A 25201-nucleotide genomic window follows, 5' to 3' on the forward strand; every position below is an offset into this window, starting at 1 on the left:
TTTATGTAGAAGGTTACAGAGAAGTTTAAGCAAATGAGAAGGTGTATTTGTAATGAGATATTGTAAAGTTGTTAGCTGCCAATGTGCAAGTTGTGTGAGCTGTTTAACAGTACATATTGTGACTAGTCCCATGGCACGAGTGAATGCTAGTATATTCAGCAGCATGTCTACAAACAGGGCCGTGCTAACACGGTAAGCGAGGTAAGCATGGCAGGGGGGTGCTTCCCTCTGGGGGGCGCCACCGCACCATGCTCACCTCGCTCGCCATCCCGCAACATCCCTTTTCTTTTTAAATTTACCTCCATGACGTCAGAAGAAGGCGGAACACAGCGAAGGGAAGGCTAGACGTCGGGAGCGCCACCTCCTTCCCTGACGCTGCTGGAACCGCCACGGAGGTAAATTTAAAAAGAAAAAAAAAGAAAAGGGATGTTGGGGGGAGAGAAGAGGGCGGGCAGTTAAACAATGGGAGCGGGAGGGCAGGGGAGAAACGAGAGCATGGATGCGAAGGGGGGGGGGGGAGAAGAAGGCGGGCCAGGCTGGGACATGGGAGCGAGAGGAGAGAGAGAGGAGCATGGATGCGAGGGGGGGTCATGGAAGGGAGAGAGGGGAATTGCTGGATAGGGATTAATGGAGGGGGCAGGGGACAGAGGAGCATGGATGGGCATGGATTGGGAGGGCAGGGCTCAGGGAGAGAGGGGAATTGCTGGAAAGGGATGAATGGAGGGGGCAGGGGACAGAGGAGCATGGATGGGCATGGATTGGGAGGGCAGGGCTCAGGGAGAGAGGGGAATTGCTGGATAGGGATGAATGGAGGGGACAGATGGGCATGGATGGATATGGATTGCAGGGCAGGGCTCAGGGAGAGAGGGGAATTGCTGGATAGGGATGAATGGAGGGGGCAGGGGACAGAGGAGCATGGATGGGCATGGATTGGGAGGGCAGGGCTCAGGGAGAGAGGGGAATTGCTGGAAAGGGACGAATGGAGGGGGCAGGGGACAGAGGAGCATGGATGGGCATGGATTAGGAGGGCAGGGCTCAGGGAGAGAGGAGAAATTGCTGGACATAGAGGGGAGGGAAGAGAGATGAAGGAGATGAAATGAGGGAAAAGGAAGAGAGGAGAAAAACTGCACATGGATGAAGAAAATAGGCAGAAGCTGAGGACCAGAAATGAAGAAGAAAGGAGGAAAGGAAAGAAATAAATGGAAAGGAAGCCCTGGAAACGGAGTTAAGAGGACAGATAGCAGCAGAATCAGATACTGGGCCAGCATGATCAGAAAAAGAAAGTCACCAGACAACAAAGGTAGAAAAAAAATCATTTTATTTTCATTTTAGTGTTTGGAATATGTCCACTTTGAGAATTTACATCTGCTATCTTATTTTGCAATGTATAGCAATTTGTTTCTAAGAATATTGCTGACAATTCCTGTCAGTGTGGCAAGTGGTGAGCGATCATTTTCACGGGGGGGGGGGGGGGGGGGGGGTGCCTCCGCCTGATAGTCTGCAGGGGGGGCCTCAACTGATAGGCTGCAGGGGGGCGCCAGAGACCCTAGGCACGGCCCTGTCTACAAAGGAAACTCAAGTTGGTCAGACTGTATATGTAAAATGAATATATGGAAGTGTTTGAACAGGGATATGTATATGCCTTATGATATACTCTTTTTTTCTTTTTTTTTTTTTTGTAAGACCAACACTGTAATTGATTTTCTTGTGCATTACATATAACTAGAACTGTGTAAAGCCTACAATCTGAGAAACACATTGACTTATTGGTATGTTGTTCAGAAATTGGGCAGACATTAAGTAGATTGTTTTACTTGCTGGAAAGTATGCTGACATTTATGACCTGAGGCCTAACTATAAGGCCCTCATTGCTCTGTTTAATTGATTTATTGTTTGAAGTCATGTTTCAGGTTCACAGACCTGTCATTTCACATTAGTTGAAGCCTTCCAGCAGAGGCAGGACATCAACTCATTTGAACCCTGACTGTGTGAACCATGTCAGCGCTGGTCTCCACTGCAACTGTGCAAAGCCTGCTGCTTCACAATACCAGAACCTGCACTGACCACTGTCGATTCATCTGTCACCTGGATTGTCAGCCTAACACTGCAACAAAGCTTTTAATTACACTGACTTGCCAGCTTTCTAGTTGTGTACGTTTACAAAAAAACTTTTGGACTTTTCCTAGTTTTCTATTTTTATTGTTGCATTATCTTCTTGATTATGAGTTACTTTAATGTTACAGGTTTTTTTTTGTTTTCTGTTTTATCTTCACCCTAGTCCCCTGTTCTATTTCCCATAGAATTCCCTGATACTAGTTTGCTGTTTTTTATTTTGCTTGTATTCTGTGGTCTTTTTGTTAACATGTCATCACCACAAGTACAACCGAATTCATGCTAATCCCTTAATTAAGGCTTGTCTTGGTGCTCTTTCTTATACTTTTTAGATTCCTATTTTCACATCACCTGCTATTACTGCTGCACTTGGAATGTCACTACGAAGACTTCAACCTCGTCCTCATGTGCTCCCCACTGAAATGAATATGGCTATCACTGCCTTGCAAGATCAACTTAATGAACTCAACACCTTTACTGCTTCCAACTGTATGGGTCTTTACTGTCTCCTTGCATCGCAAGGTGGTTTATGTAATGTTTTAAATAGTTCTGACTGTTTCGCTGTTGTTGTTAATTGCTCGCATGTTATTAGAAATGCTCTGGACAAAATTGTTGCATTCTTATTTTATTTATTTTTGTTACATTTATACCCCGCGCTTTCCCACTCATGGCAGGCTCAATGCGGCTTACATGGGGCAATGGAGGGTTAAGTGACTTACCCAGAGTCACAAGGAGCTGCCTGTGCCTAAAGTGGGAATTGAACTCAGTTCCTCAGTTCCCAAGGACCAAAGTCCACCACCTTAACCACTAGGCCACTCCTCCACTCCCACTAATGTGGGAGATAGAGGGTGAAACAGTTATAGGAAAAAGGAGTGATGACAGGAGCAAGAACAACAAGAGGAGAGGGTGACACGAGTCATGCACCTTAAATGGCAAAGAGGATGGAAACTTTAGTTCAAAATAGTAGTGAAATGAGTTTATGTACTTGTACGGAGGAGTGTAAGCTCTACAGAGTGGAAGTTACAACCCTCAACAATGGCATGGGTGTAATATCTGTAAGGATTAGCACATATAACCTTTACTATTTTACTGCACAGACTACATGGTCATTTCAGTCCTTATTTGTACTTTTATTTTTAAATACAAATGTAAATATCTACAAACACATACACAGGAGTAAGAAAGACATTTCCAGCTCCTTTCCTTAACAGACTATGAGGCATATTTTCAAAGCACTTAGCCTTCCAAAGTTCCATAGGTTTCTATGGAACTTTGGAAGGCTAAGTGCTTTGAAAATATGCCTCTATATATGCACAGAATAACATTCGTACTTACATTAAGGAAACGTCCCACATTGCCTTCTTTTGTTGCATCCAGCAAATAAATATGTTCTTCGGTAATTGAGCTCTTCTGAGAACTGATTTTTGCTTCAGATTGAGACACTGAATAATTGTCACGTTCTTTATAAGGAGCATCTTTTTCAGTTTGCCGTTCAGTTGGTTTTACTATGGGTCTGGTTGTATGGGGTGTGGATCCATCTGTAACACTTTCATCATCGGATATTGCCAATTCATCCCACGTTGCAGTCTCTTTCTTGTCTGGAGATAACTCCTCTTCTGTATTTTCAACAAGATATTATTACTAAAGGTTCCAACAACTGTTGAAAGGTTAATTTTGGAAAATAAAAACCGAACATTTTTTTTTAAATAAAAAGCAAAATTGCTTACCTGTAATAAATCTTCTCAGAAGACAGCAGGATATTAACCCTCACAGCATGCTTGAAGTCACTGAACAAAGACCTAGTTAGTTATGTAATTTGCAAATCCTAGAGCTTTAATACATGTGTTTAAATTTTATTTTATAAAGTTTAACACAATTACACGAGTATATCCTTGCTCAAGAGGCATTTAAAGAATATTTGGTAAATTAAAAAGAAATATCTTGACCAAATTCCAATAACATTAGACCACTACAGATAGAGGGGTGGAGGAACGCAATAATGGAGATTAAAAATAATAAAAAAATAATAATAAAGAAACTGCTTAACTGATAACTTCCTGTTTCTTTAACCATTAACCACTAAATGAGTCGCTGTGGTAGCTGGAATAACAGACTGCTTTCTCATATCTATAGAAGAATGCAAATGTTCTGGATCAAATCGTGTTTCTCAACCCCAAGTAATTTACCAATCATTTACAGGGATACTGACAAAAAATACAAAGCCACCAGTGAAAGAACCTCCTGGTGCATAGATAGAAAAAAAGTCTCCTCTCTTGAATCGGATGATCAACATCATGTGTAAATCCATGTTCTTTGACCCAGCAATAATGTGGCTTCCTAAAATACAGGCACATAATGTTATTCAAATCCTGTTCAAACACAAAAGCTAACCAAGAAACTAGCTCTATCTTGGATTTCATCAATTGAAGTTTCCAATATGGCTGAGATATCCACAGTCTCATTTACTCTCTCATTTTGTGTTAGCCTCTGAACAATAAAATTAACTTTACTGAATGGTGGCATTATTGAGGAAGATATTCCCAAATTTTCTGCTAGATCTCTCTTCCATGTATCCATGAGTTTGTCCCAGAACCCTAGAAAAGTTTAACATTCTCAGATTTAAATGCCTAGTGTGATTTTCTATCTGTTCCAATTTTCTATGAACAAGTTTCTTACCTTTAATAAAGGCTCCAATGGCAGATTTATTCTCCTTAATATTCTGATTCTAGGACACAAATCTTCTCTTGGTATGCCTTCCCCAAACTATCCTGATTATGGGCCAATACACTCACAGTTTGTACTACAGAACTTAAATCTGAAGAACATCTAGTTATAGATGCAACCATTTTAACCAGAATATACCAGACTGATTGAGGAGAAACTCCAGGGCTGGATGAAGATGAAAAATTCACAGCCCCTTGAGGAGGACGCCATATCTTGTAACCCCCGCTGCCATACGTTGTGCTTCAGGAGTTTTTAATGGCTGTAAATCCTTCTGCTGCACCATGCCAGTTTCCAAAATGGCCTGGGGAGCAATCACCTCTGACATAACCGAGAGAGGCCAAACTGATCACAATGTTAAGCACACTATTTACGGCCTTTGCCACCAATATGGCCACTGCCATTTACCCTTTCAGATCTTCTAGCCTAGGGCGGGCGGGGGAGGGGGGTTGAGAATTCTTGCAGGTGGAGGGAGACCTTGTTAGGAGAAAAATGAACTATGCTATATTTTAACTCCTTCCCAACGCTATGCTTTTTACCCAGAGGTGATATTAAAAGGAAGAAACCCTTCTCTGAAAATTAAGAACTTTATTCAGGCATCAATTAGAAAGAATCACAATATAGAATTTCTGATACAAGATTAAGATTTGTAGTATAACAGGAAGCATGGCTTCTTTTAGCTAAGCTCACAAAACAAGTTAATCATTAGCAGAGTCAATCCTAACACAACTAAAAAGAACATCAGTTTTCTCCGTCATACTGATTGTTTCCATAGCTAACCCACATACTCACCAAGCCTGTTACTCTAAGATAACAAACGTTCAGGCCAATAATACAGGAATGAGGGGCTTCTCTGCTTTTCTTTATATGCAAGTAAGCCAATCAATGATACTTTCTTCCCTCATCTACTCACCATCACACTGGTTCACAGCAACTCAAAAGAAACCCCTTTCATTCTCATCTTTTATAATAAACTTTGATAATGGACCCCAATGGGACGCTCCAAGGAAAGTTCCAGGGAAGAAAGTTTATTCAGACATCTTGTCTGTTTACCATTAGTCACTTCCAATGAGTTCACTTTGCATCCCCCTTTTCAGAACCTTCCATTAGTCCAGTTCATCACTCTCATTAGCTTATTTTAGGATACCCTGGACTGAATATCTTTCCCAAGGATCTGGGTCAGCCTGGTCTCTTACTTCTGCAAACATGGCCCTTGTTATTCTTGAACACGTGAGACATTCTGGGTCCAACTCAAACAACATGACTTAAAAATAACATCCAGGTGTATCCTATCACTGCATAACCATCTCAGAGTAATATGGCTCCCATCTTCTATTTTAAAATACTATGTTAGCCTAAGTATCCCCTGTTATCCCTCAAAATCTTTAATAAATTTAGTTCCTAACAATCTTGCCCCCAGACAGTTCTGAATCTCCATCGCCGGTAACTGAAGTAGGAGTACTAGCCATGGCATCTCTGGGACGCTTATAAGCATAAAAGTTGATGGAAGCTTAAGAACCTACAGATTTAGAGCCTACCTATGTTTAGGAGCCATAAGAAATAGCAAAGGAAAATTTTCAAAGAGGTTTCAGAACTGCTCAGATCACAGGCACCATCTTGACTCCATCCCCTGTCATACATGCTCTACTAAGTACATGTGGGATATCCTGCATCATGGTGGTCAATTCTGTAGCTAGCTACTGTTGGAGGATCCAGCCCATTAGAGGAGAGACCTGTAATTTTTTCATGCATTCCCCTGCAGAGATAGTTGGCACGCCAGGATTTTTTTCTCTATAAACAGGACTTCTGTTGAAGGTCCTGTCATTAAGAATTAATAGGGTGCCCTGTTCCCTCCTGCTGTTGCTGTGATTGAGCACTTGTATAAGATGTATCTACTGTTGGGGTAAATATATTCTAGAGTCTATTAATATAGATGCTTGTTCAGTCTATGCTGTATTGTATTATGGGCTTTTTCTATATAACTGTTGTCCAATCTTGTTCTTTTATGCATGTACATCTCTTTAAGTATAAGATTCAAAAGAAAATCAATTCAATTTATTAAACACTAGGAAAAAAGCCCGTTTCTGTGAGAAATGAAACGGGCGCTAGCCAGGGGCGTAGCTACGGGTGGGCCCAGGCCCACCCAATCTCGGCTCAGGCCCACCTAATTTTACGCGCTGAAAGTGGACACCAGCTCAGCAGCCGCTATCAAAGCCTTAGTTTTTTCAGGCGCAGCAGCCCACTCAACCACCACCTACCTGCTTTCTTTTGGCCGTCGGCACTCTCACTGGCAGGAGGCAGCTCCTTGGACAGTCCCAGTCCTCCCCTCTTCGTCCCTCCGACGTTGCATGCCTGCATTACCGCTATCCCCTAAGAGGCGCCGTTCTTCAATCTCGTGGCGCACTAAAGTCTAGCGGCCGCTCTGGGGTTGCACGCGCCATGCTGCTGTACTACTGCCCGCTCCCCCTGGCCTGGGTGGCCCGCAGTGCACAGCACAATGGCGCCGCACGCAGTGCCGCATGGGAAAGCTGTCGGCTTGAATGTGTCGCGGCACGGGTGCGGCTGCCAGTCTGTGCTTGCAGTGGGCCGGGTCTATGATTTTCACTGGATCAATCACAGCAGCAGCAGTAGAACTTTCCCCACGGCCCCACAACACTGCTACAGAAGCCATGTAAATACATGTATTTTTAAAATGTGTAATTGTACTCATAAATGCTGGCTGGTGGTGGTGGGCTTCTGGGTGGGTTAAGCACTTCACTGCCTAGGGCAAAAAGGTATATTTAATGATTAAAATATACCTTTTTTTGCCGTAGGCAGTAAAGAGCCCACCCCCACCCAGAAGCCTCCACCAGCCAGCATTTTGATTACTCTTGATTACCCTAGCATTTTGCCTTGGGCAAAAAAAGGTATATTTTAATCATTAAATATACCTTTGTAATCAAAATGATGGCTCTGGTGGTGGTGGGCTTCTGGGTGGGGGTGGACTCTTCACTGACTAGGGCAAAATAAAAGGTATATTTAATCATTAAACATATCTCTTTTGCCCTAGGCAATGGAGCCCATCCCCACCCAGAAATTCACCAATAATAAATTTTAATAGTGCCCAGGTTAATTTTAAAAAAGTTGTCTATTTCTCTCATTTTGGTGGTGATTGTCTCTGCAGTGCCTAAGGTAAAATAAGAAAAAAAAAGTGTAGGTGGTTTGATATGGCATAATGTAACTATATTTTAAAATAATGTTTTTTTCACATTAAGGGTATATTTACTAAGGTGCGTTAGCATTTTTAATGTGCCTGTAAATTTAAGCCACATTAAATGCTAACACGCCTATACATGTCTATGGGCACATTAGTGTTTAACACATGTAAAGCATTTACGTGCGTTGAAAACACTAACATGCTCATAGCACTGCTTAGTAAACCTAGCCCAAAGTATGTATGTGGTTTATGTTGTTGCAGGCAAGAAACACTACTTGTATATAGTGCCCACCCACATTAGCTCTGGGCCCACCCAAAATGTCAGGTCTTCCTCAGAGTGTGTGTGAGAGATGGCGTATGTATGTCAGAGAGAGAATGAGAGAGAGAGAGACAGAGTGTGTGTGTGTTTGTGTGAGAGAGAGAGTGTGTGAGAGACAGTGTGTGTGTGTGTATGTGAGACTGAGGAGTGGGGGAGGGGGAAGAGGAAGTCTGCACTTATACCTGAAGCGGGGCGGAAGCAGCTCATCTGAATATGGAAGTAATTGTAAGAAAAGCGCGTGTGACCATGTGTGTGAGCAAAATGCATTCTTTTATGACCGAGAGAGAATAATTGTATGAATCTGTAAATGTATGGATGGGTGACCGAGCGTATGAGTGAATTATTTCAGCAGCTCGACAGGGTGAGACGCATCCCAATTTCCAGACCGGGCTGAGTGCGCATGCGCAGCGTCCTGACAGGAAGGCGCGAGGCTGAAGCCGGCCACTGGACACTCACTCACCGACACGCAGGGACTGGAGCTGGTGGTAGGGGTGGGAGATCGCTGCACCGTTACCAGAGCCATCTAGCTGCTCGGCGTCTTGGGACTCGCATTCTCTATTTCTGCTGCCAGTCACGACTTGGAAGCTCCGCGTTCCGCCGTTGTTGGCCCTGGTGGCAATGAGGACTCTTTCCTCCCTATCCCATCACCAGCGAGAGATGACGAGGGGGAGGGGTGTCAAGGCTTGGGTGATGCGCCGTGGGGGAGGGGGGGAGGGGCTTGGTTGATGCGGCGGGGGGGCGGCAGCAGTGAGAGCTGCTTCGTAGGCAGGGGAAGGAGTAGGTACTCCTCCCCCTGCAGTGACATCAGCTGAGGCTTTACTCCTCTCCCTGCAGTGACGTCAGTTGAGGCTTCGGAGACCCAGCAAGTTACAGACACAGGTAGCCAGGTTTTAGAATGTGAGAATTATTATATAGGATGTGAAGTGTGATACTATAACCGGGTGCTTACAGCTATGTGCCACTTGAGCATGTAAATGCACAGAAAACTGGAACTTACGTATGTAAGTGGCAGCAAATCAACCAAGGGCTATTCTGTGTATAATGTCATAGTGCATAAATGCAAGGGGGGCATTCACATTGGTGGGGATGCCATATATACATGTATTTAGGTTACTGCAGTTATGACTGTTTTATGGCTGGAGTAACTGCAGGTGCCTAAATGTTAAGTACACCAGTACTGGGTTACGCTAATATTCTATAATAGCACCTGGGAGCCCCAATGCTGTTATAAAATAGGCTCTCACTGTCTGGTATTGGGGCACCTAAAAGAGTGCACCCAGTTACAGAATTGGTAGATGCCTATTCTATAACAGAACCTAGGTTCCATTGCAAGTGTAACCCGGTACTGTTATAAAATGGGAAAAAGTTCCTTGGGGAGATGTTGCAGAGGGTATACACAAGAAGGCACTACATGTGGTAGGAGTGTGCAGAGATTCAAAGATTCTGGTTAGAAGTTTGAAACAGAATTCAGCAAATTCAAAGGATGATTCCTGGAGATTATTATTATTATTACAATCTTATATCCCACAACCACCAACCATTTCAGTGCATGTTACAACCACCAACCATTTCAGTGACTGTTACAATCAAGATATTGAAGAATTAGTCAAGAAAGTACATATACACAAAAAAATACCCATCCAAAATTCAACAAATCATGAAAATAAAAAATATTTCCTAAAAAGAAAGGTTTTTAACATCTTTCTAAATAAACCATAATTTTCCAGTTGTCTAATGGAAAGTGGTAACATAAGTTGTAGCTTAATATGAAAAAGAAGACTTAAAGATATGTCTATTGGGATTACCCTCTACCCACACAAGGGTAAAAGTAAATAGCTACCATACTTATCTTGAACCTACTTATGGCTGCCACAATAGTAATAACCAGAAATTGGAAATCTAAGAGCAAACTGGGAACTGAACAACAGGAGAGAATCTGGAGTGATTCATGAGGTATGATAGATTGGCATGGTCTCTCAAAGGGAAACATCATCCCCTAAATTCTATAAAAGTCGCTAAAAACTGTGCACGCAATTTAATGAGCCAATTAGTATCAGTAATTGGCTAATTGGATATAATTACAATTTATGTGCAGGTCCAAAGGGGGGCACTGCCATGACCATGGGTGATCAGGGGTGTTCCCACAATTTATGCATATTGTTACAGAATAACAGGAATCCACACCTAATTTAGGCATGGGGATTTACACCAAGGTTTCAGTGGTGTAAATGGTCGTGTCTAAATGTAGTCACAGTCTCTGCTGCTAAGCGCTATTCTATAAATGGCACCTAACTATAAGTGCCATTTATAGAATAGCGATAAGTACTATTTTTTCAATGCCATTTATAGAATTTAGTCCCATATATTTATTGTGGAGATCTGGGCCCATTTCTAGAACAATAATACTTTGCAGCAGGTTATGGGTGGTCAAGATTGTACCAATCGGAAAATGTCCTTTTTAAATACACATTTCAGTAGGCATCACAGAGATGTTATACTGTTAAATAAGTTATGTGCTAAATAAGATATACTGTTTCATTATTAAATCAGTAAAAGTTGGGGATATCCAAAATGATCATGTAAAGATGGTTTAGTATTCTTATCAGGTGGCTTCGTAGGTTATATGACGTTGAATATGTACTGTTTGGGGTCTTGGCTGGTAGATTACCAACTGGAGGAGAAGCATACTATAACGTTTTGACCATAAAATTCAATAAAAAAAAAAGAATGAATTAAAAAACACACACAAAAAAACAAAACTTTCCAATGTCAAAGTTGCATGAAGTGACATCCTCCTGAGCCACTTAAAGTGCATTGGTGGCAGAGATGGATGCTTGAAGACTGCCGCATTCCCCAGACTATTTTAGCATGGATGTCTGTGTATGGGTGCAGTTAATATCTCCCTGCTCTCTGAATCAGGCATTCATGGGGACCAGTGCTAATGATCCTTTGCCCTTATTTGGCTCACTGTACTAGTCTCCCCTAATGCCAATACTGAAGCAGCAGAATCCTTCACTTTCCTTGGATGGAAGAACTTGAGAACGCCCTGTCCCTAAGGCCAGGGTTTGAAAATTTCAGAAGGAGCAATGCTTCCTAGATTTCAGTGCTCCCACCGGTGCTTCCTTGATGCAACATTGGGGTCCTTCACTGTTGATGGCACCCCTTTCATACACTGCTGATGATTATGAAGACTCCTGGGACATATCTTTTGAAATTTGTCACAACTACTACTACTACTATTTAGCATTTCTATAGTGCTACAAGGCATACACAGCGCTGCACAAACATAGAAGAAAGACAGTCCCTGCTCAAAGAGCTTACAATCTAATAGACAAAAAATAAATAAAGTAAGCAAATCAAATCAATTAATGTGAACGGGAAGGAAGAGAGGAGGGTAGGTGGAGGCGAGTGGTTACAAGTGGTTACGAGTCAAAAGCAATGTTAAAGAGGTGGGCTTTCAGTCTAGATTTAAAGGTGGCCAAGGATGGGGCAAGACGTAGGGGCTCAGGAAGTTTATTCCAGGCGTAGGGTGCAGCGAGACCGAAGGCGCGAAGTCTGGAGTTGGCAGTAGTGGAGAAGGGAACAGATAAGAAGGATTTATCCATGGAGCGGAGTGCACGGGAAGGGGTGTAGGGAAGGACGAGTGTGGAGAGATACTGGGGAGCAGCAGAGTGAGTACATTTATAGGTTAGTAGAAGAAGTTTGAACAGGATATGAAAACGGATAGGGAGCCAGTGAAGGGTCTTGAGGAGAGGGGTAGTATGAGTAAAGCGACCCTGGCGGAAGATGAGACGGGCAGCAGAGTTTTGAACCGACTGGAGAGGGGAGAGGTGACTAAGTGGGAGGCCAGCAAGAAGCAGATTGCAGTAGTCTAAACGAGAGGTGACAAGGGTGTGGATGTGTGTTTTGGTAGAGTGCTCGGAAAGAAAGGGGCGGATTTTACGGATGTTGTAAAGAAAGAAACGACAGGTCTTGGCAATCTGCTGGATATGAGCAGAGAAGGAGAGAGAAGAGTCAAAGATGACCCCAAGGTTTCGACCTGAGGAGACAGGGAGAATGAGAGAGCCATCAACAGAAATAGAAAATGGGGGGAGCGGGGAGGTAGGTTTGGGGGGGAAAATGAGAAGCTCGGTTTTGGACATATTTAATTTCAGGTGGCGTTGAGACATCCAGACAGCAATGTCAGACAAGCACGCTGAAACTTTGGTTTGGATGCAAGGTGAGATATCAGGGGTAGAAAGGTAGATTTGGGAGTCATCAGCATAGAGATGGTAGGAAAAGCCATGGGATGAGATTAATGAACCAAGGGAAGAAGTGTAGATAGAAAAGAGGAGGGGACCAAGAACAGAACCCTGAGGTACGCCGACAGGCAGAGGGATAGAAGTAGAAGAGGATCCACCAGAGTGAACACTAAAGGTGCGGAGGGAGAGGTAGGAAGAGAACCAGGAAAGGACAGAGCCCTGGAATCCAAGTGAGGACAGGGTATCGAGAAGTATGCTGTGATCGACAGTGTCAAAAGCGGCGGAAAGATCAAGAAGAATGAGGATGGAATATTGACCTCTGGATTTAGCCAGTAATAGGTCATTGGAGACTTTAGTAAGCGCAGTTTCGGTTGAGTGGAGAGGGCGAAAACCACATTGTAGTGGGTCAAGAATAGCATGTGAGGAGAGAAAAGCAAGGCAGCGGCAGTGAACAGCACGCTCAAGTAATTTGGAGAGAAAAGGAAGGAGGGAGATGGGTCGGTAATTAGAGGGACAAGTAGGGTCGAGTGAAGGCTTCTTAAGGAGAGGTGTGACCACAGCATGTTTAAAGGCAGCAGGGACAGTCGCAGTGGAAAATGAGAGGTTAAGAATATGACAGATAAAAGGAATAAGAGCAGGAGAGATGGCATTAAGAAGGTGGGTGGGAATGGGATCAGAGGAACAGGTGGTACATGTTAAGCATGTTGCTTAGTGCTCAACTAGCACTTACACATGTAACTTTAACAGTCACACACTAAGTCCTAGAATTTTATAACTCATTTTGGCACATGAATGTAGGCGCCAAGTTATAGAATCAGGGAGTATGTTTTTAATAAATACTCCAATGAAGCAATTCCACAGATTAATTATGATTACAATAATTGTAGGACACACACTGTGAATTATGTAAGCAATAAACCTTGACAGTGAATCTACTGACAGAGTGTCCTATGTTGTGGAAGACAGATTATTGTAAATAACAGGCTTTAAGCTTATTTTATGATTCTTGTAAAAGGTTTTTCCCACATACTTTTTAAAAATGTAGAATATTCTGAACATAGTATTGGTAACAGATTCATGTCTTTTTCACCACTAGACTGGAATCTAACTGGACAATCTACTTTAGAATCCCCTATACTTTGCATTGTGACTACAACTTTGGAAATCTCTTATTATTAAACCACTGGTCAAGCAAATTCCCAGATGCTTTGTATGCATATATTCAACTAAGCTGTTTCTTTCTGTCACAAATAGATTTTTCACCTGTGGAATGCTTCCTGAAAAAAAAAAAGAATATACAATGTGGCACATACAAAACGTACATCCTAAGTATGCCAACTTACTGCTTGCTCTTCTTGTCCTGATGGATAATTTTATTTTGGGCAATTGCTGGGAAAGAAGGACATCTTCATCTTCTGAGCTGCCATGCATTGGCGTGGCAATTCCCTAAGAACATAAAACAAAGCTGTGATACATCTTTATATCAAGCAACAAGGATTAAAAGGAATCATATCATGTTTGTCAAATAATTTAAGGATTTATGAATTTTTTGAATCAGAAAAAAAGGCACAACATATATAAAGATGATATTCAAAAAAATCATCTACCTAACATTGGGATTTGGCCACATAAATCTCACATGTACAAGTAAAGGCTCTTAGTCAGTTGTCACACTGAGGAAATCATATTGTTTAGACATTGATGGGAAAGAGTAAATTTGATGTGTACTTTGCAGAACATATTTAGACACTATCGATATGGTGTATACAGTAAGGATTTAAACATTCACTTTTTATATAGTAGTTGTCCAATTTTTTACCGCAGATGTAGCCTGTGAGCAAAAAAACCCCACAACCATGCTGGGTATTTTTAAATAAATTTGGTCCTTAAGTAAATTGAAGGTCCTGCTGACCTGCTCTTTTGTTGCACACTATTTGTGAAGAACCTAGCCTCAGTTTGTGCTCATATTTAAATTTGTGCAATGATTTTTGCGGTTTGAACGTTATCAACAAGTCTCTATTGGCAAAACAAATGTCAGAAGATACACGGTATGTATCGGCTGTTTAGAATAATACCACTTCATTAGTCTTTGTGCCAAAATTCCAGCCTGTGGTATGGTCTACACTCATCAATTGAGGAATAAATTCATCAGATCTATAGAAACTGTCCAAAAGTAAATCTAAACAAACTTCAAGGATAAAGGCTATCAAATCTGGATAAGGTGTTATGTTCAATGGGCTTCCTATATAAAGTAGTATATAGTCCACCCTTCTTGACAAGAATATATAAAAATGCTATTTCATTCCTGCTACATGTCATGGAAAACAAAGAGGGATCAAGAGTACACCAACCAAAACAGAACAAAAAATGCACACAAGGGCCTTCAAGACTGGGACAATAAGAAATGGTTTACTTAGAAAATGACCCAACACGGGCCGTGTTTCGTCGAGAGTCCGCCTGAGTCAGGGATTTATAAGAATAATAGAGAAAGCATAAAATAAATATCCATTTAAATAATCATATCAAACATTAATAAGCTTGATTTAAAACAGTGACATATATATATATATATATATATTCATTCCATATTTTATGAATTCCCTTGGACACCACATAAAATAAATAATACATATTAATACAATATGACTAAGAATTAAAACTTGAGACATAAAAATGCAAAAACCTTGAAATAAATGATAATACTATTTTACATACATGCAAATTAAAAACACAAATAATTAAACAAGCATAGGCATATTCATAATTAGAAAAATAATGTATCTGTATAGAAGGCTAAAATGAACCACTATACACAATGCTGCCTGTCTTACCAAAGAAACATTCCCACTTCCTCGAAATGTATTGCAGGAAAATCATTAATAAACTGGGCAAACCCCCCCCAAAACAAAAAATTGAATAAAAAAGGATGTCATCAAATATTGAGGCACAACGAATACCATATACACATTAGAAAATGAAAAAAACTACACTTATGTAAAATCCAATAATATTCTACAATAGCCTTATTGGTTTACATCAGTGTGCTATACTGTGTTTCACCATCAACAGTGTACTTAAAAAAAAAAAAAACTATCATAGGTGTGCTACACAGTGAAAATCTACAGTAGCCATAATGGTCTACATCATAGTGCTATATATCATGTGATCACAGTCTGCCATGTACTCTCATTAGCCTGTATACTCAGTGGAACTGTTCATACATTAAAAAAAAAATGTACTCAGAGTGCTGTAATTACAGTGAGAAACCCCCCACCAAAAAACCACTACAAAGTTGTCTAATCACCATCAGCAGTGTGCAACATTATGAACTAGAGAACACAGCTGTAGATGAGCTAACCCATACAGAAAGACAATCTTCATATAAATACCTATACAAACACTGTTGAAAGAAAATTTCCATAAAGATCTACACACATGCTTAGTGCAACGAAACTGCCTCGTACCTCTAAAAAATGGAAAACATCTCAGAGTTGATACCATTAAATTAAACCATAAATTGGGTGCATGATATAAAAGCTTGGATAGCATCACCAAAACGACCCCCAATGCCATATTTACACAAAACCTTAAACATAAATCCCCAACAAACTCGATCAAATGCTTTTTCAGCATCAAAGTTGATAAGCAATGTAGGTTCTCCTCGTGATCATGTTGCTTCTAGTGTAGATAAATTTTGCTAATATTTTTCACTGCATAGCGTTCTCGTATAAACCCCATTTGTGGTCCTCAATAAGATATGGAGCACCTGTGCCAAGCAATTAGACAGTACTGTTCTTAGTAGCTTGGCTACAGATCAAGGATATGGGCCTATATCCCAGTTTAGGGAAAACAACTAACTGCACTGACTCCAATGATGTTGGCATATATCGATCAGAAATAACCCGATTAAACATAGCAGTCAGAGGTCTGACAATATCTGCTAATAAGTTATAGAATTCTGCTCTGTATCCATCCGGACCAGGCACTTAGAGAGAACTCCTGAGGAAGGACCAAAGAACTTCACTCTTCTCAATGGGTCAATCTAGTATAGCAGATTACAATGGAGTGAGGTAAGGCAATTCAACACTTTCCAAACATGAGTCTGGATCTAATCCATTAGAATAATCAGTGCTATAAAGCCCCCCTAGGAATACTCTTTAAAAATGTGATTAATCTCTTTTTATGTGTTGAGCACTGTGGTGGGGGGGGGGGGGGGTTGTTTTTTTTTAAAGTCAACCCTCTAGATGATTGTTTTTTTAGGGTTAGCCAGATGGTCCAGCAATTTACTGGTAGTGTGACCATATTTATACAAAAAGGTACTGATAGAATAGTGTCTATTTTCTAGCCCATTGCTGCAATAACTTATTCAGAGCTGCCTGTGTTGCAAACAATTGAGTCTGATTATGATGGGTCGGGTGACATCACTGACGTTCAACTGCAAGATTGCATGATCTATGTTTTTTCTTTGTGCTGTTATAAACTATGATGTCATCTCATAAAACACTCTTGGCTGTATCCCAATACAGTATTTCAACTAAAGCATGCTGTGAATTAAAATGTTTATACTCAACCCACTTATTGTTAAGAATTCAAAAAAGTTGACAGCAGTATATATAAATCCAAAGAAAAGAACCAAGATCTATCAGATTCCTTGTGTCTTAGCCCCTGAAATTCCACCCAAACAGGTGAATGATTGAATATTGAAATTGAGTCAATAGTGGCTCCTGTCATCATAGAAAATAAATTTCTTTCCATTAGTACATAATCAATTCTAGAATATGTTATGTGTGCCTTTGATAGATGGGTGAAATCTCTGGCTCCAGGATGGAGAAGGCAACAGACATCAATAACATCTAGGGTCGCACAAAGCAACGGAATCCCCTTGGTATCAACCCATTTGTCTTTATGAGGATTAAATGTCTTACCCATGTCAGGGTCTGCTACCATATTAAAATCTCCCCCCTATCATTTTAGGTGCATTAGCATTAGATTGAATCAGTGAGATAAAGTTTTAAACATTGGGGGCATATACATTGCATAAGACTAGTGGCATCCTGTCCACTATATCCTGGGCAAGTACAAATCTACCCTCTAGATCAGTTACAATACTTGTTTTTGGACTTGCAATGATTTATAAAACAGGATAATAACTCTTGATTTTTTTCCCTTTAGCCTTGGCATCAATATAAGACCCCCACCCACCATGTGCTAAATTTCTTATGTTCCTCTGATGTCAAATGAGCTTCCTTGGAGCATGGATGTAGTAGCTCGCTTTCTATGAAGGCTGTGCAAAACCTTCTTCCGCTTAATAGGGGAACAAATGCTTCTTACATTCCAAGAAAATATCTTTATAACCATTAAATAATCTCCACATTAAAATAGCTTGTGTGACATATATTAAACATAGCAATGTTGAAATGCCATCCCGGCCTCTGACATCCCAAACATACCTTTCCCTTTGATTGAGCCCATATCAAACATAAAAGAGTATATCTATGACCAATAGCACCCAAAAGACTGTGTAAAAAATCCCTCCCCATCCTCTCCCTAAGCCACATATCCCTCCACCCATATCTCCCTCATGCATGTACCCAGTTACATAAGCAAAAAAAAAGAAAAAGAAAAAAAATCCCCAAGCCTACATAAGTCCCATCCCCCGTAGTATGTCCCTTAAAGGGAACAGTCACTAAAAGTCGCCCCCTCCTCATCACTAAATCCCACTTCTCCATGAAAGGAATATATAGCTCCGGTTATTACCACTCTAATTTTATAAAGCTACACATTCTCAATATGTTAGTATTACATTTAATTGCGTTTATATATGTGATGTCATGCAAAATACAAGTTGTGTCTCTTATTAAAACCGAAAATACAATCAGCACTTCCCCCAAGGCATCTTCAAGACTCATAGATTGTGATATTCAAGTTTCTAAAAAAACTAGGTAAGTGTGTCTGAAATTGATTCCGGTAGTCTGACCAACTGCAAATTATTGCGGTGAGTTCGATTTTCAATACCATCAATCTTCTGTTCTAACTCTAGAACTCTTTTTTTAAAGTGAGATATTATCCTGCATCACTTTGACTTCTAAATCAGAAGTGCGTTGCAATCCTGCATCTAAATTCCAAGCAAATGTTGTCCAAGCGTTCATGTGTTTCTTCTGCAGTTTTTTTTTAAATCTAGAGCTGCCTTGACTGCTGCTATTGCTTCAGCCATGATTTCTGCTGTCCACACGGCACCCACAGAGGAGCTCACAGGACTCAGATGGTTGGCCATCTTGTTTTCGGTAGGCTACAGTTTCTCTTTCTTTATCTCTGTGAGCCAATTTACTGGCCCTATTAACCTGATTCCAGTAACGTAGCCTCTTATTATAGTACGAGATATGTAATTTGCCTCACCGAGGGTCACAGGCAGAATCAGGATGGTAAAGCAGGTAAATTGCCAATTCCTTGGGAGGGCAGAGCACAGCTTGGCTTTTCAGCTGCTTCTCCGTTGCATGGTGACATGCACCTCTTAATTCTTGATTTTATCCAGCTACCATGGTTACCCTGTCACAATCTATTGAAAACTGTCCTCCCCATTAATCCAGTAGCAATAAACTGATAACTACCTGCCAGGGACGGTGGAACGCGGTAATGAGGGTATGCATGGCTGGGGTGGGTGGGGGACGCAACATTTGGGGGCGCCAGAAACGGCACGTGCTGCACAGCATATCTTCCCCTTCTTTCCTCCCCCATCCAGCATCTCCCTCACCTGCCCAGTGTAACTTAGGTTTTCCAGTGCAGGAGTGATTCAAACATGCTGCCTTCGGCCTCCTCAGCACTCTCCCTCTGCCGCCGCAGCCTACCCAGGAAGAAACAGGAAGTTGCATCAGAGGTGAGGTGGACCGCGATAGAGGGAGAGTGCAGAGGAGGCCGAAGGCAGCATGTTTTAATTGCTCTCATGCCGGAAACCCTCTATTTAGAAAAAAAAACATTTTTAAGTTAGCAGGTGAAGTAGACACAACTGAACATCTGCTAACAGATAATAGATAAATGTCCTTTAGCAGTTTGTAACCCTGGGGGCGGGTGGGAGAATGGGGGGAACCAACCGATAGGGACTCTGACGCCCCCCCCCCCCCCCCGCAAACTATCACTGGACCTCATAGGCGCCCCGTATAAGAGGCTTAGCCCAATCGTGGACTTCCCTTGGCTGCTGGCCAGGGCGCAGGGGGAGCGGTTGCTCCCCCAAACACATCTTTAGAAGAGATGGTCGGTCTCTGCCTCCTCCCCCCTCCCGCGCGAGTCTTGTGCTTCCCCTCCCCCCCACTCTCACCCATCTGCATGGTCATGGACACTCTCTGGCCTGAGGCATTCTCTCTCCGACGCCGGCGCAGCGATTCACATAGCCAGCCCTAATCTGCCTGCGTCGGAGCCTCTCCTTCAGACGCGTCCCGCCTCCTCAATGCAACTTCCTGTCTTACGCAGAGGCGGGACGTGTCTGAAGGAGAGGCTCCGACGCATGCAGATTAGGACTGGCTATGTGAATCGCCGCGCTGGTGTCGGAGGGAGAACGTCTCATGCTGGAGTGTTTGAGGACAATTTCAAGAGGGTAAAACAGGTCAGCAGAAGTGCAGCTGCTTTGCATGGGGTGGTTAGAACTTTGCAAAATTTGAGCCCTGGCTCTAGCTGAGAAGTCCTGATCTTTCTAGAGCTCAAACATTTTGTTTCCTTGCTAGGAAATTACTAGCAGACAGCAAAAACTAGAGGGGTCAAAACAGAATATCATCTGAGGCTTGTGAGATTCTAGAATGTGAGATATTCTGCTTCACAGTTGTTCAACTTTCATTTTAACAAACATGTTCTTTAATTTAAAAATATCTAGTGGAAAGTGTTTGCAAAAATCAGACCTCGACCCCTGAGGTTTTAATATTTATGGAGCAATGCCACCCTCAGTACATTTCAATAATCCAAAAGCAGTGATTTGCCCATCAGACTAGCAGATGGCCGATCTTCACCTTCATTTTTTCCCTTATTTATTTGTCTTAGTCCTGCATGATAAAAACCCCATGGCAGTGACAGTATATGGAAAGTCAATAATCAAGCTTGACAATCTATTTTGCACAGTGTTGCAATGCTGTGTTTTCATTAGAGCTTATAAAGTAAACAGAAAAACAAAGGTAGAAAAGATCATTTTATTTTAATTATAGTGTTTGGAATATGTCCACTTTGAGAATCAGGTGCTCAATGTTAAAAGTTTATATTTATTTACTTCATATATGGCATTTTATCCCACAATGTTAACAAATCTATGTAAGCCACATTGAGCCTGCAAATACAGTGGTGGAAATAAGTATTTGATCCCTTGCTGATTTTGTAAGTTTGCCCACTGACAAAGACATGAGCAGCCCATAATTGAAGGGTAGGTTATTGGTAACAGTGAGAGATAGCACATCACAAATTAAATCCGGAAAATCACATTGTGGAAAGTATATGAATTTATTTGCATTCTGCAGAGGGAAATAAGTATTTGATCCCCCACCAACCAGTAAGAGATCTGGCCCCTACAGACCAGGTAGATGCTCCAAATCAACTCGTTACCTGCATGACAGACAGCTGTCGGCAATGGTCACCTGTATGAAAGACACCTGTCCACAGACTCAGTGAATCAGTCAGACTCTAACCTCTACAAAATGGCCAAGAGCAAGGAGCTGTCTAAGGATGTCAGGGACAAGATCATACACCTGCACAAGGCTGGAATGGGCTACAAAACCATCAGTAAGACGCTGGGCGAGAAGGAGACAACTGTTGGTGCCATAGTAAGAAAATGGAAGAAGTACAAAATGACTGTCAATCGACAAAGATCTGGGGCTCCACGCAAAATCTCACCTCGTGGGGTATCCTTGATCATGAGGAAGGTTAGAAATCAGCCTACAACTACAAGGGGGGAACTTGTCAATGATCTCAAGGCAGCTGGGACCACTGTCACCACGAAAACCATTGGTAACACATTACGACATAACGGATTGCAATCCTGCAGTGCCCGCAAGGTCCCCCTGCTCCGGAAGGCACATGTGACGGCCCGTCTGAAGTTTGCCAGTGAACACCTGGATGATGCCGAGAGTGATTGGGAGAAGGTGCTGTGGTCAGATGAGACAAAAATTGAGCTCTTTGGCATGAACTCAACTCGCCGTGTTTGGAGGAAGAGAAATGCTGCCTATGACCCAAAGAACACCGTCCCCACTGTCAAGCATGGAGGTGGAAATGTTATGTTTTGGGGGTGTTTCTCTGCTAAGGGCACAGGACTACTTCACCGCATCAATGGGAGAATGGATGGGGCCATGTACCGTACAATTCTGAGTGACAACCTCCTTCCCTCCGCCAGGGCCTTAAAAATGGGTCGTGGCTGGGTCTTCCAGCACGACAATGACCCAAAACATACAGCCAAGGCAACAAAGGAGTGGCTCAGGAAGAAGCACATTAGGGTCATGGAGTGGCCTAGCCAGTCACCAGACCTTAATCCCATTGAAAACTTATGGAGGGAGCTGAAGCTGCGAGTTGCCAAGCGACAGCCCAGAACTCTTAATGATTTAGAGATGATCTGCAAAGAGGAGTGGACCAAAATTCCTCCTGACATGTGTGCAAACCTCATCATCAACTACAGAAGACGTCTGACCGCTGTGCTTGCCAACAAGGGTTTTGCCACCAAGTATTAGGTCTTGTTTGCCAGAGGGATTAAATACTTATTTCCCTCTGCAGAATGCAAATAAATTCATATACTTTCCACAATGTGATTTTCCGGATTTAATTTGTGATGTGCTATCTCTCACTGTTACCAATAACCTACCCTTCAATTATGGGCTGCTCATGTCTTTGTCAGTGGGCAAAGTTACAAAATCAGCAAGGGATCAAATACTTATTTCCACCACTGTAGATGGGGTAATGTGGGATACAAATGCAATAAATAATAATAATAATAATAATTAAACATGAATTAAAGTGTTTTGTGGCTCTACATGAGAATTGTGATATGATCCCTTGTTTCATATTGTTGACGGTCTGCATTTTCCATATGGGTGGTATATTGGTGTATTAGGTTCTGCCCAGTGTAATATTTATGGTACAGTAAGGTTCTGAGTGTGTTTTTGCACAAAGTTGTGCATAGTGTTTTGCAGTTGAGCGATTGTGGTTAGTATATGCTTTGAGCAACCACTTTATTTTTTGACATATGATACATATCTAATATCTAAATTTAATAAAAGGTATTAATTGTGACTTTTATTTTTATTTCTCTCTATCAATTATGGATTTAAGCTCCACCCCTGGCCCCACCCCTAACCCCACCCCCTTTAGCCTCCCCAAACAGTTGGGCCACCGACCGCCTATGCTGGACCTGCTACCTGCTAGGCAAAAGTGCAAATGGTTTTATGTTGGTGTTTTGTATATTGTCTGGAACTGTACAAATGAGGTGACACCAGGGTTGGCCCAGCAATTAGGCCAGACTAGGCGGTCACCTAGAGCAACAGGTTTGTAGGGGAGGGCACACCAAACATTAACTGCAGTCAAAGCAAAACAATAGATCCTAAGTCAACCAAACTGAAAGAGCTATGAATGCATACAGTGGGGGAAATAAGTATTTGATCCCTTGCTGATTTTGTAAGTTTGCCCACTGACAAAGACATGAGCAGCCCATAATTGAAGGGTAGGTTATTGGTAACAGTGAGAGATAGCACATCACAAATTAAATCCGGAAAATCACATTGTGGAAAGTATATGAATTTATTTGCATTCTGCAGAGGGAAATAAGTATTTGATCCCCCACCAACCAGTAAGAGATCTGGCCCCTACAGACCAGGTAGATGCTCCAAATCAACTCGTTACCTGCATGACAGACAGCTGTCGGCAATGGTCACCTGTATGAAAGACACCTGTCCACAGACTCAGTGAATCAGTCAGACTCTAACCTCTACAAAATGGCCAAGAGCAAGGAGCTGTCTAAGGATGTCAGGGACAAGATCATACACCTGCACAAGGCTGGAATGGGCTACAAAACCATCAGTAAGACGCTGGGCGAGAAGGAGACAACTGTTGGTGCCATAGTAAGAAAATGGAAGAAGTACAAAATGACTGTCAATCGACAAAGATCTGGGGCTCCACGCAAAATCTCACCTCGTGGGGTATCCTTGATCATGAGGAAGGTTAGAAATCAGCCTACAACTACAAGGGGGGAACTTGTCAATGATCTCAAGGCAGCTGGGACCACTGTCACCACGAAAACCATTGGTAACACATTACGACATAACGGATTGCAATCCTGCAGTGCCCGCAAGGTCCCCCTGCTCCGGAAGGCACATGTGACGGCCCGTCTGAAGTTTGCCAGTGAACACCTGGATGATGCCGAGAGTGATTGGGAGAAGGTGCTGTGGTCAGATGAGACAAAAATTGAGCTCTTTGGCATGAACTCAACTCGCCGTGTTTGGAGGAAGAGAAATGCTGCCTATGACCCAAAGAACACCGTCCCCACTGTCAAGCATGGAGGTGGAAATGTTATGTTTTGGGGGTGTTTCTCTGCTAAGGGCACAGGACTACTTCACCGCATCAATGGGAGAATGGATGGGGCCATGTACCGTACAATTCTGAGTGACAACCTCCTTCCCTCCGCCAGGGCCTTAAAAATGGGTCGTGGCTGGGTCTTCCAGCACGACAATGACCCAAAACATACAGCCAAGGCAACAAAGGAGTGGCTCAGGAAGAAGCACATTAGGGTCATGGAGTGGCCTAGCCAGTCACCAGACCTTAATCCCATTGAAAACTTATGGAGGGAGCTGAAGATGCGAGTTGCCAAGCGACAGCCCAGAACTCTTAATGATTTAGAGATGATCTGCAAAGAGGAGTGGACCAAAATTCCTCCTGACATGTGTGCAAACCTCATCATCAACTACAGAAGACGTCTGACCGCTGTGCTTGCCAACAAGGGTTTTGCCACCAAGTATTAGGTCTTGTTTGCCAGAGGGATTAAATACTTATTTCCCTCTGCAGAATGCAAATAAATTCATATACTTTCCACAATGTGATTTTCCGGATTTAATTTGTGATGTGCTATCTCTCACTGTTACCAATAACCTACCCTTCAATTATGGGCTGCTCATGTCTTTGTCAGTGGGCAAACTTACAAAATCAGCAAGGGATCAAATACTTATTTCCCCCACTGTAACTTTGCCAGCAGGAAGGGTGGGTAGTGATACCCGCGTGGCAAATGCAACAAAGCCCACAGAAATTGAATGTTTTTTTTTGTTGTATTTGTCACGCCAGAATCACTAACGTGGCTTTGTAAAAGGAGCCCTTAGTAAATAAACTACATACCTACTTGGAAGGTGATGGCTTTTGGAAGAGGGGAAATGGGTTAAGTTTAAGGACTTGTTGCTTTGCTGCCTCTTGTAATTCTTGCATTCTCATAGCTTGTTTCTGGTTCACACCTCTCACTCTCTCTGTGCTTCAATCAGCCACTACTAGACCGGTTTGCATGGTTTTGATCTTTCCTACCTCCTCCTGGCGCCTAAGAGCCTTTTCTTTGGAAGCAGACAAGCAAACAACAATACTGTGAGAGACTCAAGGGGGCACATTTTCAAAGCATTT

At 42.2% G+C, this 25201-nt stretch overlaps 1 protein-coding gene across 6 annotated transcripts in view; it reads right to left on the reverse strand.

Moving 5' to 3' along the window:
* The window catches only part of SETDB2 (SET domain bifurcated histone lysine methyltransferase 2), a 212838-nt gene that overhangs the window by 33908 nt on the left and 153729 nt on the right, over positions 1-25201 (reverse strand). For all 6 annotated transcript variants that reach the window (XM_030200466.1, XM_030200463.1, XM_030200469.1 and 3 more), the window contains 2 exons: positions 13933-14035; positions 3448-3728 (listed from right to left, as the gene is read on the reverse strand). In XM_030200466.1, the coding sequence (XP_030056326.1) occupies positions 3448-3728; positions 13933-14035 (384 nt within the window). The remainder of the gene's footprint in view (positions 1-3447; positions 3729-13932; positions 14036-25201) is intronic.

This window comes from Microcaecilia unicolor, chromosome 4 (genome assembly GCF_901765095.1).
Source record: "Microcaecilia unicolor chromosome 4, aMicUni1.1, whole genome shotgun sequence".
Taxonomy (NCBI): domain Eukaryota; kingdom Metazoa; phylum Chordata; class Amphibia; order Gymnophiona; family Siphonopidae; genus Microcaecilia; species Microcaecilia unicolor.